General features: G+C 40.4%; 1 protein-coding gene across 1 annotated transcript in view; it reads left to right on the forward strand.

The window, feature by feature from the left end:
• The window catches only part of LOC106875761 (DNA replication licensing factor mcm7), a 27239-nt gene extending 25753 nt beyond the window's left edge, over window positions 1–1486 (forward strand). The window contains exon 17 of the mRNA XM_089356068.1: window positions 1191–1486. Within this exon, the coding sequence (XP_089212194.1) occupies window positions 1191–1401 (211 nt within the window). The 3' untranslated portion in view covers window positions 1402–1486. The remainder of the gene's footprint in view (window positions 1–1190) is intronic.
• Window positions 1487–12500: the final 11014 nt, after the last annotated feature.

Genomic DNA, 12500 nt, shown 5'->3' on the forward strand with positions numbered 1-12500 from the left:
AGTGGGCTGGCAGAATCATTAGCATACTGGACAAAATGCTTAGCGGTTTTTCATCCATTATGTTCTGAGTTCAAATTCCACCAAGGGCACTTTTGTTTTTCTTTTTACCTTTCATCCTTTTGGGGTTGATAAGTTAAGTACCTGTGAAACACTGGGGTCAATGTAATCAACTACTCCCTCCCTCCAAATTTCAGGCCTTGTGCCTTTAGTAGAAAGGATTATTATTATTATTATTAAAGCAGTGAAATATTACCATGCTAAACAAAACGCTGATTTCAAATTCCACCAATGTTGATTTTGGGGGTTGATGCAATCCCCCCCCCCCCCCCCCCCCCAATTTCAGGCCATGTGCTCTTATAGTAAAAAGGATTATCATCATCGTTTAACGTCCGCTTTCCATGCTAGCATGGGTTGGACGATTTGACTGAGGACTGGTGAACCAGATGGCTAACACCAGGCCCCAATCTTATCTGGCAGAGTTTCTACAGCTGGAAGTCCTTCCTATCGCCAAGCACTCCGAGAGTGTAGTGGGTGCTTTTACGAACCCAGTCAGGAGGTACTGGCAACGGCCACGCTCGAAATGGTGTATTTTACATGCCACTTATATTTTATTTAAAGGTAGCTAGCTGGCAGAACTTTTACTGCGATGAGCAAAATGCTTCGCAGCATTTTGTCTGTTTCTATCTTCTGATTTCAAATTCCACCAAAGTTGGCTTTGTCTGTCATTCCTTTTAGAGTCAAGAAAAAAATGAACTAATCAAAGACGTAATTGATATTCCCTCGTCCTTCCAAAACTCCTGGCCCTGTCTGAAAATTTGAAACCATTTTAATATTTGTTTCAAATCAATTTCTTAATCTTATTTTTTTGAAAAATTTGTTGGTTCTCCTTGACATTTTTTGTAGAAATCTTAAATGCTGTCCGTTTTCTTTCTCTCTCTCTTGCCAACATAACATGGCAGTCCAGGTTTAGGACAAATGTTACTGTTATTTAGCCCCAGGAGACATCGTCTCCAGCTGGCAATGCAACACAGATCGTGTTGTATGGCCAACTGGAGATGATGTCTCCTGGGGCTAAATTACAGCAACATTCGTCCTAAATCAGGACTGCCATGTTATGTTGGCAAACAATCTTTACTCTGTATCCTCTCAAATTTATCATTTTAAAAATGTCCGTTTATTCTTCATTCCAGGAGTACCAATGTGACTGACCAGATATTCTCAATCATCAAAGACATGGCTGCTTCCACACCTGGAAGTAAATCCCTGAAGGTTACTGATGTGATGGAATTGTGTATGGCAAAGGGCCACAAACCGGACTCCGTTGATGCTTGCATTGAAGAATATGAAGAACTCAATGTCTGGCACATCAATGCAGCTCGCAACAGAATCACATTTGTTTAAATTTTTTTTCTTCTTCTTCACTCCTGTTTTAATTTTTATTTTTATTTCAATTTTTTTTGTATAAAAATATATTACATACTCGGAACTTTTGGCAGTTTTGTCTTCATTACATACATCATCATCATCATCGTACTCATTTAATGTCCATTTTTCATGCTTCCATGGATTGGACAGAATTCATTGAAGCAGGTCCTTCCCCTTGCCAACACTCACCTGTTTCCAAATAAGGTAATATTTCTCCATGGACAGACATGCTTTTCAGGGAAGACTCGAAGCGAACAACATTGTTTGTATGGTGATGTTGATAGTTGTTTACAACAATCACATGATGTCTCGGGCTGTGTGGTAAGGAGATTGCTTCCCAACCACAGGATTTTGGGTTCAGTCCTGCAACATGACAGTATCTTCTGCTTTTAGCCCATGCTGACTAAAGCCTTATAAGTGAATTTGGTAAATGAAGCCTGTTGTATGTATGTATGTATTTATTGGATCATCCCATAAATATTTCTAAAAGTTTGTTAAATGGACAGTAACCTTGAGGCCATGTTTTCTTTTATTCTAAAGAGACAATAAAACGTTTGGGCACTTTTATATGTAAGGCTGTGTGGTTAAGAAGTTTGTTTCCCAGCCACATGGTTCCAGGTTCAGTCCCACTGTGTGGTACTTTGGACAAATGTCTTCTACTCTTGCTTCTGGTCAACCAAAGTCTTGTGGATGCCACATAGGTTGAAAGAAATTTGCTGAGGTCGATTTTCTAGTCGGATCCTTTAACTCACCAGCTGTAACTTGTGGCCAAGCAAAGGAATAATAGTCTATGACGAGAGCTTTTTCACAGAAGATTGAAAACGAAGGACACCGCTTGTATGTAGGTGACGCTTGTTTACAACTATCGTGATGTCAAGAGAAGGATGTTACTGAAAAAAAAAATTTAAATTTCACTCTTTTAAAATTGTTTCACTTTCTGCTTGAAAATAAAGGAATTGTAATGGTGGTCGACAATTTACTCTTTACTCTTTTACTTGTTTCAGTCATTTGACTGCAGCCATGCAGAAGCACCGCCTTTAGTCGAACATTCGACCCCAGGACTTATTCTTTGTAAGCCTAGTACTTATTCTATCGGTCTCTTTTTGCTGAACCGCTAAGTTACGGGGACGTAAACACACCAGCAATCGGTTGTCAAGCAATGTCGGGCGGACAAACATATACACACGACGGGCTTCTTTCAGTTTCCGTCTACCAAATCCACTCACAAGGCTTTGGTCGGCCCGAGGCTACAGTAGAAGACACTTGCCCAAGGTGCTACGCAGTGGGGCTGAACCCAGAACCATGTGGTTGGTAAGCAAGCTATTTACCACACAGCCACTCCTGATTTCCAAATTTTTTCTTCATCGACAAGTCTTCTATAATTTTTATGTACATAGTGCAAAAAAAAGGTGAGTGGGAGGCGGTGGAATTCGGTTCTGAAGAGTAGGGATGTGTGTGTGGGGGGGAGATTCTTAAATTTTCAAAATATTTTGTTCATAAAAGGATTCTCCAAGGGAAGCAAGGGTGTGGTGAAAAAAAAAAGAAGAAAGAATGAAACCCCTCCCCCCCGTTAAACGGGAGAAAATAAAACTGGCGCATATTTTAGGCATCAACACGTGATATGGTCCCAAGTTTTCTAAGTAGGATCCGGGGGTGAAATGTTTGAGACATTTTCTTATATAACGTTAAATATTCGGAGGGCGGTGAGCTGGCAGAATCGTCAGCACGCCGGGTTAAATGCTCAACAGCATTTCGTCCGTCTTTACGTTCTGAGTTCAAATTCCGCCGAGGTCGACTTTGCCTTTCATCCTTTCGGGGTCGATAAATTAAGTACCAGTTACGCACTGGGCTCGATGTAATCGACTTAATCCCTTTGTCTGTCCTTGTTTGTCCCCTCTATGTTCAGCCCCTTCTGGGCAATAAAGAAATAAGAAGCGTTAGCACGCCGAGCGAAATGCTTCGCGGTATTTCGTCTGCTGTTACGTTCTGAGTTCAAATTCCGCCGAAGTCGACTTTGCCTTTCATCCTTTCGGGGGTCGATTAAATATGTACCAGTTACGCACTGGGGTCGATATAATCGACTTAATCCCTTTGTGCTTGTTTGTCCCTTCTATGTTTAGCCCCTTGTGGGCAATAAAGAAATAAACGTTAAATATTCGTGTTTCATCGAAACGTTTTACAGCGAATTTTACCAGAGTTATCTTTCTTACATCGTTTACGTCACTAAAAGAATTGGAGAAGGAAAAGATAACAACTTGTAGGTTAATAAATTAGATTTACCAATCTTTAATATTACATTAACAGAATGAAATAAAAAAAAAGAGATGAGCAAAACTCTTCAGATCAACAATTGCTCCTGTACTGTGTAGGGGACCGGCATTTCTTCGGCGTGTCGTTAAAAAAAAAAAAAGAAGGCGAATTGCTCGACTAAAGAGTTTGAGGTAGGATTTGCACTTCAACCTTATAAAAAAAAAAAAAAAAAAAAAAAATTCCTTTGCCAGCAATGAGCCTCTAACAGACCCCATGGGTTGGAGGGTTGTCGCCTGAGTGGCGCTAAGGTGTCATCCACCAGGGAATCCCCAACAAATAGTGAATGCAGTGACGCGCAGTTACAGCGAATACCACCACCATGCTACTACTACTACTACTACTACTACGGGTCAATGTAATCGACTACTCTCTTTTCTCCCTCCCCTAAATTTTGTGATTTGGGCATTTAGGTCGTGTTTATTGTCTGCGTTCAAATTCCACCGAGGTCAGCTTAGCCTTTTATCCTTTCAGGGTCAGTCGAAAACTGGGGGTCAGTGTAGTCGACAATCCACCTCCACCAAAATATCGGGCCTTGTGCCTATAGAAGAAAAGATTATTATTATTATTATTATTATTGTTAAGGCGGCGATCTGCCAGAATCGTTACCATGGCGGTCAAAAATGCTTAACGCCATTTCTGAGTTCAAATTCTGCTGAGGTCAACTTTGCTTTTCATCCCTTCGAGGTCGAAGTAGAGAAAATAAAGTACCAGTCGAGTACTGGGGCCGATGTCCACCCTAAATCACTGTCTTTGTATCAAATTTAGAAGCATTTATTCCAATCGTTAATCCAACATTTCGCTGTGTAAGTAAAACCACAACGTTTTGTCAATAAATATAAAGTGTGCAAGGGAGATAACTTAGATATTTCTTCCCTTTTGAGATTTGTTCGTTGCCAAATTAGAGACTCGGCTGATTATTTATTTATTTATTCATGCTTATATCAAGTCTGGTACTTATTCTATCGATTATTTAACCGAACGGCACACTTATGGGGGCCATAAACAAAACAACACTGGTTGACATGCAGTGGAGGGGGGAACAAACGCGTACATACACCTACACATATACCCCTCCATACACGCGCGCGCGCACACGCACACACACACACACACATATATGCATACATACACACACATAAATGCATGCATACACACACACACACACACATATACATATTTTCTTACCAACCACATGGTTCCGGGTTCAGTCCTACTGTATGGCACCTTAGGCAAGTGTCTTCTATTATAGGCTCGGACCGACCAAAGCCTTGTGAGTGGATATTTTGGTAGACGGAAACTGAAAGAAGCCCATCGTATGTGTGTGTGTATGTCTCTCTCTCTCTAGGCGCAGGAGTGGCTGTGTGGTAAATAGCTTGCTTACCAACCACATGGTTCCGGGTTCACTCCCACTGCGTGGCACCTTGGGCAAGTGTCTTCTACTATAGCCTCGGGCCGACCAAAGCCTTGTGAGTAGATTTGGTAGACGGAAACTGAAAGAAGCCCGTTGTATATATGTATATGTATATATGTATGTATGTGTATTTGTGTGTCTGTGTTTGTCCCCCCCCACCATCGCTTGACAACCGATGCTGGTGTGTTTACGTCCCCGTAACTTAGCGGTTCGGCAAAAAGAGACCGATAGAATAAGTACTAGGCTTACAAAGAATAAGTCCTGGGGTCGATTTGCTCGACTAAAAGGTGGTGCTCCAGCATGGCCGCAGTCAAATGACTGAAACAAGTAAAAGAGTAAAAGAGTAAAGAGTATATATATGTGTGTGTGTGTGTGTGTGTGCCAACATCGCTTGACAACCGATGATGGTGTGTTTACGTTCCCGTAATTTCGCGGTTCGGCAAAAGACACCGACAGAATAAGTTCTAGGCTTACAAAGAATTCGTCCTGGGGTCGATTTGTTTGCCTAAAGGCGGTGCTCCAGCATGGCTGCAGTCAAATGACTGAAGCAAATAAAAGAATATATATATATATATATATATATATATATATAAATAAATACATCTACATATATATGTATGTATACACACACTCACACAGATGTACAACAGGCTTCCACGCAGTTTTGCGTCTACTAAATTCACTCTCAAGATATTAGTCGATTTGGCGCTATATTAGAAGGCACTGGCCCAAAGTGCCGTTCAGTGGGACTGAACCCGAAACCGCATAGCTGCAAACCCAGCCTCCTAACCACGCAGCCATACCTGTATATATATATATATATATATATATATATATATATATATATATATATATATATATATATATATATATATATATATATATATATATATATATATATATATATATATATAGAGAGAGAGAGAGAGAGAGAGAGAGAGAGAGAGAGAGAGAGAGAGGGAGACCAAAGTGTATGTAGTTGAACAAATCGACCCCAGGACTTATTCTTTATAAGCCTAGTACTTATTCTATCGTTCTCTTTTGCCGAACCGCAAAATTACGGGTTGCCAAGCGATGGTGGGAGGGACAAACAGAGGTACATACATACACACACATACGTATATGTGTGTGTGTGTATACGACGGACTTCTTTCAGTTTCCGTCTACCAAATCCACTATATATATATCATTATTATGATTGACCGTTGACTGAACACTATTCAATTTTTTTTCTCCGTGTTTTTCTCCTTGTCTCCGTATTCTTTCTGTTGAAGAGCGTAGCTCGAAACGTCAAAGACTTTCCGTATTCCCGAGCGTCATACTAATACATCCTTTTGTTATTTACACCACCTGTCCTCGTCTGTTGTTGTTTTTTCGTATATTCTCCCATATATATATATATATATATATATATATATATATATATATATATATATATATATATATATATATATATATATATATAGATATATACATATATATATATACACACACATATATGTATATATATATACATGGATCCGGGTTCAGTCCCACTGCCTGGCACCTTGGGCAAGTTTCTTCTACTATAGCCTCGGGCCGACCAAAGCCTTCCGGGTGGATTTGGTAGACGGGAACTGAAAGAAGCCCGTCGTACACACACACACACACACACACACACACACACACACACACACACACACACGTGTGGGTGTGTATGTATATATGTATGTACCTCTGTTTGTCCCTCCCACCATCGATTGGCAACCGATATCAGTGTGTTTACGTCCCCGTAATTTCGCGGTTCGGCAAGAAAGAGAACGATAGAATAAGTACTAGGCTTATAAAGAATAAGTCCTGGGGTCGATTTGTTCAACTAAAGGCAGTGCTCCAGCATGGCTGTAGTCAAATGACTGAATCAAGTAAAAAAATAAAAGAATATATATATTTATATATATATATATATATATATATATATATATATATACGATAAGCTTCTTTCAGTTTCCACCTACCAAATCCACTCCACGCACAGGGCTTTGGTTGGTCCGAGGCACTTGCCCAAGGTGCCACGCAGTGAGATTGAACCCAGACCAAAGTGGTTGAAAAGCAAGCTTCTTACCACACAACCACATTTTTACTTGTTTGTGGTTGTTGTTGTGGTGGTGGTGCAGATAGAAGAACATGAATGAACTCAACGGTTGGGAAACAAAAATCGTTTTTTTCGAGAACTTTCTGAAGAAATATGAATTTTAAGAAAATGTACAGCCAGAAAATGTGCAGCGTCTATGAAATGGAAAGCAAATCTATTTTCTAGAGCTAAAGAACAAGTAAATAAACCTGACAAGTTGTGTCAGATACGATAAGATTGTTTTTTATGGCGCTCTTGGGACGGCAGATAAGTAATTTGTAACAAGTCTGCTTAAGAATGAGGCAGCTTTTATATGTAGTCATTCGATGTGCTAAAGATAGCAGCCAAATTCTTCAGCTCACACGTAAACGTCTGATTTCTAACGAGTCTGCTTACGAACGAGGCAGGTTTTACACGCAGTCATTTAATGTGCTAAAGATAGCAGCCAAATTCTTCAGCTCACACGTAAACGTCTTACAAGAAAAAGGGACTACAGATAAGTGATTTCTAACGAATCTGCTTACGAACGAAGCTTCTTTTACATGCAGTCACTCGGTCTGCTAGAGACAGCAGCCAAGTCCTTCAGCTCACACGTAGACGTCCTAAAAAAAAAGGAAGGAAAAGACAGGAACGAAAAAGGAAGAGAGAAAGAAAAAGGGAAAGAAAGAAAGAGAGATACGTATTGGATAATGTTGAGAAAGAGAGATGGTTGTGACAGGAACGCATCCGACTGATGAAAGTTGATTGAAGTTCACAACAATAGCAACAAGCCTTGGGAAAGTCTGAGACAGGAGATAGAATAATTTATGCTTATATAATTGACGTAATTCCACTTTTATATATTATCTACAAAAAACTGATCCACACAATCTTGTTTCCATAAAATATCTATTAAAAAAATGATCTATAAAATACCTCTTGAATTTACAGCAGCGAGGCAAATGCTGCTTAATATCTCAAAAAGGACAATGCTGCGAGCTAGCAGAATCATTAGCACGCAAGGAAAAATGCTTAGCAGCATTTTAGTCCGTATGCACGCTCTGAGTTCAAATTCCGCTAAGGTCGACTTTGCCTTTTTATCTTTTCGGAGTCAATAAAACGAATACCAGTTGAGCACTGGGATCATTGTAATCGATTTATTCCTCCCCCTCCCAAACTGCTGGCTTTGTGGCAAAATTTGAAATCAATATTTCAAAAAGGATTGCCGAAGCTTTGACTTTAAAATGTGAAGCTTCTCTGCAAAACATAAGCTGCAAAAGCTAAACGGAAATAAAAGCGCTGTTGTTGTTTACACCTGATCAGTTTTGATGTGACAGATCGAAGGTATCCAGGTGCAAACAGTTGAGTCATTAGACACGACATTCAATTTCTAATATATCTAGCTTTTGCTTTGTATCCGTCAACGAGCAGTTTTTATTATCGTAAGAGGTTGTGACGTGGTCCTTCTGGTTCTCTCCTCTCTGAGTTCAAATCTAAACGCGGTCTGTTTTTGCCTTTCATCCTTCTGGGGCCGATAGAATAAAGTACCAGTCTAGTGCAGAGTAGACAGATAGAATACGTACTTGGCTTAAAAATATGCTCTGGGGTCGATGTGTTCGACTAAATGGCTCTTCAAGGCGGTGCTCCAGCATGGCCACAGAAACAAGTAAAAGAATAAAGAATAACACAAACACAGATATGCACATGGAGAAATATAGAAAGAGTGAGGGAGAGAGGGTGAGAGGGAGGGAGAGAAGAAGAGATTGAGAGGGGCAGAAAGAAGGAGAGAAAGAGGGAGAGAATGAGAAAGAGAGAGTGAGAGAGAAAGAAAGAAAGATAGATAGAGAGAGAGGCGGAGAGGGAGAGAGAGAGGGGGAGAGGGAGAGAGAGAGAGAGAGAGAGAAAGGGAGAAAGAGAAATATTAAAATATTAAAACATCTGACGTCGAACAGTATAGCATCGAATCAGTGACGCCAAAAAAGGTGGCGCCAAAATGGCTGTGCCAAATCGTCTCCTACCCATACTTATTAGTTCTGGATTCAAAGCTCACAATCTGATCGGAATCAGCATTGCCTTTTCTTACCAACACAGGATCAATAAAAATTAGCAATAGTAATACATCGAGGTTTCGTTCAATCGATTATATCGTCTGCAACAGAAAAGCAAAAGGCCTTGTGTTTGGACAAATGAAAGAAATATTAACTTAACCAATGAAGTTTCTTTCTTTTGTTGATGTTGTAGTTGTTGTAAGTCTCACAAAGACATCAAAGCTTGTTGATGGCTGTGTCATTATGAATGTCATTATTAATAAATATTTGTAAGTCGGCGAGCTGGCGGAATCGCTAGTACGCTGGGCGAGATGCTTAGCGGTATTTCGTCCGTCGTTACGTTCTGAGTTCAAATTCCGCCGAGGTCGACTTTGCCTTTCAGCCTTTCGGGGTGGATAAATCAAGTACCAGTTGCATACTGGAGGATCGATATAATCGACTGTCCCCCTCCCCACAAAATCCAGGCCTTGTGTCAATAGTAGAAAGAATTATTAATAAATATTTACAAGGAGGCGAGCTGGCAGAATCGTGAGCACGTCGGGCGAAATGCGTATCGGTATTTCGTCCGTCTACACGTTCTGAGTTCAAATTCCGCCGAGGTCGACTTTGCCTTTCATCATTTCGGGGTCGATAAGATAAGTACCAGTTGAGTACTGAAGCTGATGTAATCGACTTACCTGCGTCCTTGAAATTGCTGGCCTTGTGCCAAAATTTGAAACTAATTTTCTTGCTGTTCATCTGTCGACACGTACTGCACATCGCTCCTGTAATTTTGTTGTTATTTATATTGTTGCACAAAATTATATTTTGTACATTTGTTATCGTATATAAATAAACTAACTAGGACCTTAGGGAGATGGTTATTTTTTTTTCCCATTTGTAACCCTTAAGGGCTAAATTAGGATTTGTTTAGTCTAACACTCTCCTCGATTTTTGCCTTAAAAGAAAGATGGCGTACGAACAATCCTCGTTCGCTGAAAAGAACAGCCAGTTACCCGCACAACAGAACAGTCAAATTGAAAAGTCTGTGACAGCTTGTGCAGCAGTAACAACCATCGCAACAACAACAACAGCAGCAGCAGCAGCAGCAGTAGCAGCAGCAATGACGTATTTGTATGTGTATGTAAGTGTGTGTGCTTTGTGTTTGTCCCTCAACACCGCTTGACAACTGTTACTGGTGTGTTTATGCCCCCGTAACATAGCGGTTCGGCAAGGACACGTCTCTAAGGCGGTGCTCTAGCATGGCCGCAGTCTAATTATTGAAACAAGTAAAAGATAACAAGACAAGATAGTCGAACATTCTCTTCTACTCTAGGCACAAGGCCCGAAATTTTGGGGAAGGGTCCGGTCGATTAGATTGACCCCAGTACACAACTGGTACTTAATTTATCGACCCGAAAGGATGAAAAGCAATGTCGACCTCAGCGGAATTTGAACTCAGAACATAGCGACAGACGAAATATCGCTAAGCATTTCGCCCGGCTTGCTAACGTTTCTTATTTCTTTATTGCCCACAAGGGGCTAAACATAGAGGGGACAAACAAGGACAGGCAAAGGGATTAAGTCGATTGCATCGACCCCAGTGCGAAACTGGTACTTAATTTATTGACCCCAAAAAGATGAAAGGCAAAGTCGACCTCGGCGGAATTTGAACTCAGAACGTAACAGCAGACGAAATACCGCTAAGCATTTCGCCCGGCATGCTAACGTTTCTGCCCGCTCCTCGCCGCCGCCTCAGATAGTTGAGTATTAAATGCGCAGATGGTGAGCAGAAGACTAACACAGATGAAAACGTTTCCCATAGAAAAGCGACAAATGTTGTTGAAACGGCATAGGAGCTAAACGCAACGCTTTAAGGTATGCAGTTACTACTCTTTACGTTCTGAGTTCAAATCCTGTTCGAATCGATAAAATATACATCAGTTATATGCTTTAAATTAGACACAACCATTTTTTCTCCCCACCCCACCGAGCTAATTCTTTTTTTTTTCTTTCTTCTTTGGTTTCAAATTCAATAACAAATAAGTACTGTCTATATCAATCTATTTCCCTTTGTATGGTATAACAATTCGGACAAAACAGATTTATTTTCGACTTATTGATATAATGTAAATTTTCCAATACTTTTTCTAAAGAAATAAAAGTGCTTCTTATCAAATGTGAAGACAGCTTGGCACCGTATTGTGTGGAAACATATTTGGAGGTAGACCGATTCCACGACGACGCAGTTTCAATTTCAGTTTGGTGCCGTTTTCTTTATATTTTATGACGTATATGTATTTCTGGAACGCAATGAACTTCGTAACACCGCGTATGATGCTAATAAACCGACTGTTGTTGCTTAGCACCGCTTTCTAGCCATGACTATAACGTTATATTTTCAAGAATAGTGTATCTCGGACGAATTAGCAATCATCAGAGCATTGGTGAGACTGCCACGCGCTCTAGGTTCAAATTTCGCCAAGGTCAACTTTACATATACTTTCGTGGTCGATAAACCTCCAACCAAAAAAAAAAAAAAAAAAAAGAAAAACGACTAAGTTCCAAGTTGAGGGATTGCTAGAATTACTCGAAAGAGGTTTTGTAGTGATACGTTCCGCGTCCTTTGCGTTTTGACAACAGCGCTTGCGACGTCATCTGGCGCCAGGTTGTATCAGGCCTTAAGCGATGGCCCCTTGCATAAACATCGGTGATGAGTCTTACCATTTTGGATACTTGAAAAGTAAGAATGAGTCTAGAGAGTGGATAAAGGGAGGCAACAGGTGGCATGGGGGACAACTAACTCCTCAGTATAATTGATGAAATAGGAATGTGTAAGGATCAGGTAGTCAAGTTTGTATATTAAGGTGTGGTCTGTACTTTTGTGTGAACAGGTTTTCTTTGTCAGGGCGTTCTTGTAAGGAGATTGAATCTTTGCATTGGTATAATGGAAAAATATGGAAATTCGGTGTTTTATTTCTTGCGCATCTGTCGATATGTTCGCTCAAGGCGAGGAAAACGAATCTGTTCTTTATGCAGCGTAACTCTGCGTCTCAAAGTAGGGCTCGTTTGGCCTACATAATTGTGGCCATAACCTGAGCAGCTTAGGACATAGATAAGGTTCTGGGAAGCACATGTGAAGTTGGTCTTAATTGAGAATTTTTCTCCTTTCGTCACACAATCTGTGACCTCTTCAACAACTCTACATCCCACGTGTCTCACCCTGTTCTGCTTAGTC

This window comes from Octopus bimaculoides, chromosome 8, assembly GCF_046866305.1.
Source record: "Octopus bimaculoides isolate indiv1 chromosome 8, ASM4686630v1, whole genome shotgun sequence".
NCBI classification, from domain to species: Eukaryota; Metazoa; Mollusca; class Cephalopoda; order Octopoda; family Octopodidae; genus Octopus; species Octopus bimaculoides.